Source organism: Malus domestica, chromosome 11, assembly GCF_042453785.1.
Source record: "Malus domestica chromosome 11, GDT2T_hap1".
Lineage (NCBI taxonomy): Eukaryota > Viridiplantae > Streptophyta > Magnoliopsida > Rosales > Rosaceae > Malus > Malus domestica.
In genome coordinates, this window is record NC_091671.1 from 39,742,270 (window position 1) to 39,745,012 (window position 2,743).

The 2,743-nt window shown below is 37.1% G+C and overlaps 1 protein-coding gene across 2 annotated transcripts; it reads right to left on the reverse strand.

Annotated features, from left to right (window-relative positions):
* Nucleotides 1–469: 469 nt before the first annotated feature.
* On the reverse strand, nt 470–2,238 carry LOC103449115 (bidirectional sugar transporter SWEET9-like). Of its 2 annotated transcripts, XM_029087759.2 has the most exons (7): nt 2,119–2,238; nt 1,916–1,952; nt 1,599–1,809; nt 1,317–1,478; nt 1,103–1,222; nt 785–994; nt 470–748 (listed from the first exon to the last, which is right to left on the reverse strand). In XM_029087759.2, the coding sequence occupies exons 1-7, from the start codon at nt 2,165–2,167 to the stop codon at nt 671–673; spliced, it is 867 nt and encodes a 288-aa protein (XP_028943592.2). In that variant the 5' UTR covers nt 2,168–2,238; the 3' UTR covers nt 470–670. The 2 variants fall into 2 exon arrangements, with proteins under 2 accessions (XP_028943592.2, XP_008386620.3); XM_008388398.4 differs by having other exon boundaries at nt 470–994.
* Between the last annotated feature and the right edge of the window lie 505 nt (nt 2,239–2,743).

Below are 2,743 nucleotides of genomic sequence, written 5' to 3' on the forward strand. Positions count from 1 at the left end.
CATGTTGCTATGCTCGCATTTGCCCTTTTAAACCCTTTATAATGTTGGGCAAAAAATAGATTGAAGTTTTAATAGAGTTAGCCAAAAATATCATTGCTCTACATTTATAACTTCATGAACAAATATTCAAAAATTTTTAGTTTAGAGACCAAATCTCCAATTGTACCAAAGTTCCTCTACTCCAATACTCTCAACAATATAAAGAATGATTTGGATGCATGGTCTCTCCCAGCGGAACTTTCAAATTTGAAAAGTATTGTTAATTAGATTATGAAAGATGTTAACATTTTATCATCATTTTTTTTGTTGGAGCAATATGTTTCGTAAGGGTACGTGTCTGCCTACTTAGTAGATTAAGTTGACAGCATTTGTTAACTAGATTAGGTTTATCGCTACATTTGTGATCAGATTAGGTTTTCTCCATTCTATTTGCTGTATGCAATTACTTTGGTACGAAAGGGCCACATGGTAGAACAAACCAATAATAGTATTGGCAAAGAAAAAGAGAGAGAAGATAGAAACATTAATGGGGAACTGGCTAGCTAGAACTAGAAGAACAGCAGCTGTTCCAATTTGCAATATCCATAGTGGCCTTAAGGATATCAAAACCCTAATGGCAGTTCTAAATGTATTCATGTGGATCATTAGGTATTTCATCCACTCTAAGTCATCACACAACTGATTCATTTTGTTCTGTAGTTGCATCTTCAACCTTGCTTGTCATGCTCTCCAACCGAGCATCTTCGACCTTGCTTGTCATGCTTTCCGACCGAGCATCTTCAACCTTGCTTGTCATGCTCTCCGAGCAAACATCTTCAACCTTGCTGTCATTTGTGTCTTCTTCTTTCAACTGATTGTCATTTTCTGCAACCCCATTTTCATTTGGTATCTCTTTGAGAATATATTGGGGTAAGACGGCTTTCTTTGATTTCTTGAACACTAGGTACATGATCATCTGCGCAATCCCGAACCCGAACCCTAGGATGTTTGGTGCCTAAACATGGAAGAAAAAAAGCAAAAGAGTTTTAAAACAGTGGGGCAGTATTATTATAGTGCAACATCACATATGTTACTTAGAGGTCAAGGAGCTGAGAATTCGTACCGCTACGAATAAATCTCTTAGTAGAAGGCCATAGAAGAACCACATCACAGCGCATAGAGTTAAGCAGAACGACAAAGGGAAGGACATGTATTCCACACTCCTTGTTTTAATAACTAGCCTCTGAAAATGGTAAAAGGAGATGATAAATTAGGTGAATTGATCCGTATTTATTAACATTAAAAATACTAGGCTTAGTGTGAATAAATTCTCTTACCATTATACTAAGAGGAGCAGCAAATACACATACAGAAAACACAACGTTAGTCCACCCAACTATTTTAATCCTCAGATAAGGATCTGTGATTAAGGAAGTAGCAAATAAGATCACACCATAAGCCCCCACATTGAAAAGGGTAAGTAGCTTAGCCGTATAAATCTGCAAAACCAGAACAAAATTGTATGCGAGTAAATAAAAGCTGAACGTGAAATGTTTTATAGGTACGCCAAATCGGATCGCACCTAACCCTACAAGATAGAGCGTATTATAATTATGTACCCTGATTTTTGCTGGTGCATAAATCATGTAGATTACAAGATAACTTGTTTCGATGACGCAGGCGATGGAATTGATGGTGATGAGCATGAAAGCATGTCCCTTGAGGAAGGCATAGTAGAGCATCAACATGGCGCTAAACAGTGCCACTGCATAAGGTATAGATTGGAATCCCTCTGTTGATTTTTTCTTGAAAATCCTATAAAATGTTGGCCTAAAAAAAAAGGAAAAAGAAAGTTAGATAACAATTACAGATGATACATGAAAATCCCATATGCATATATGAGAGAGAGAGAGAGAGAGAGAGAGAGAGGGATTACAGTGGAGCTAGTAACACCATGAAGGACACAATGTTACCTGTAGAAATGAAAAAAGAAAAAAGAAAATCGAGAGAACTTAGAATTGAAACCAAGTCGAAGACGAAATAGAAAAAAAATTCAGATTTACTGGGGAAGTTTGGGAAGGGGAGATAGAAAAATTAGAAACTAATAAGCTAGGGGCTAGGGTTAGTAGCCAGGGCTACCTAGAATGCCAAAAACTGAGGCCAAGAGAGGAGCATCAGGGGCTGCCATTCTTGGCTTGATGAAGCTCTTTAATGACTGAGAGAGTTTTGAGGCCGAGGGCTCTCCAAAAACTCAAACACTCAGAGCTTGCTATAACTCTTGCATAGCATGCGTTTATATACAAGAGAGTAGAAGGGAAAAGGAAAAGGAAAAGAAGAAGAAAAAAGAAACCGATTTGATGAGTTAAGTTAGCTAACTGTTGGAATTTGGGAGCTAGCTGTGAACACACTGTATTTGTGTGGTTTGATTGGGTGTCTTGTGGTTTTGGGCAAGGAATTAGTGAGCTTGGAAAGCTCCATCGTTAATTGGGAAATTAAGCTCATAGCTGGCTAGCTAATTACTAGACGTACTAATTAATCTTCGAGAACATAAATGCTAAGGAAACTCTTTTAAAAGTGAGACTCTTCATGAAATCTTTGTTATCTCACAGTTTAACGTTAATTATCAAGCCAATATTATAAAACATTGTACAAAAAATATGAGGTGACATAAATTTAGAGTTCAATAAATTTGGAGTTTAATATTTTGTTATTGGCCTCAGTTTCGTGGAGCTTGAGCCATGAGGTTTCGTGAAGCAAACAGTAG

Excerpts from the sequence above, each read along its gene's own strand:
- LOC103449115 (XM_008388398.4), bottom strand. The coding sequence starts at position 2,167 with ATGGCAGCCCCTGATGCTCCTCTCTTGGCCTCAGTTTTTGGCATTCTA. Across the intron at positions 1,479-1,598 it reads ATGCACCAGCAAAAATCAGG|ATTTATACGGCTAAGCTACT; the intron begins GTACATAATTAT and ends CTGGTTTTGCAG. Across the intron at positions 995-1,102 it reads TAAGAGATTTATTCGTAGCG|GCACCAAACATCCTAGGGTT; the intron begins GTACGAATTCTC and ends TTCCATGTTTAG.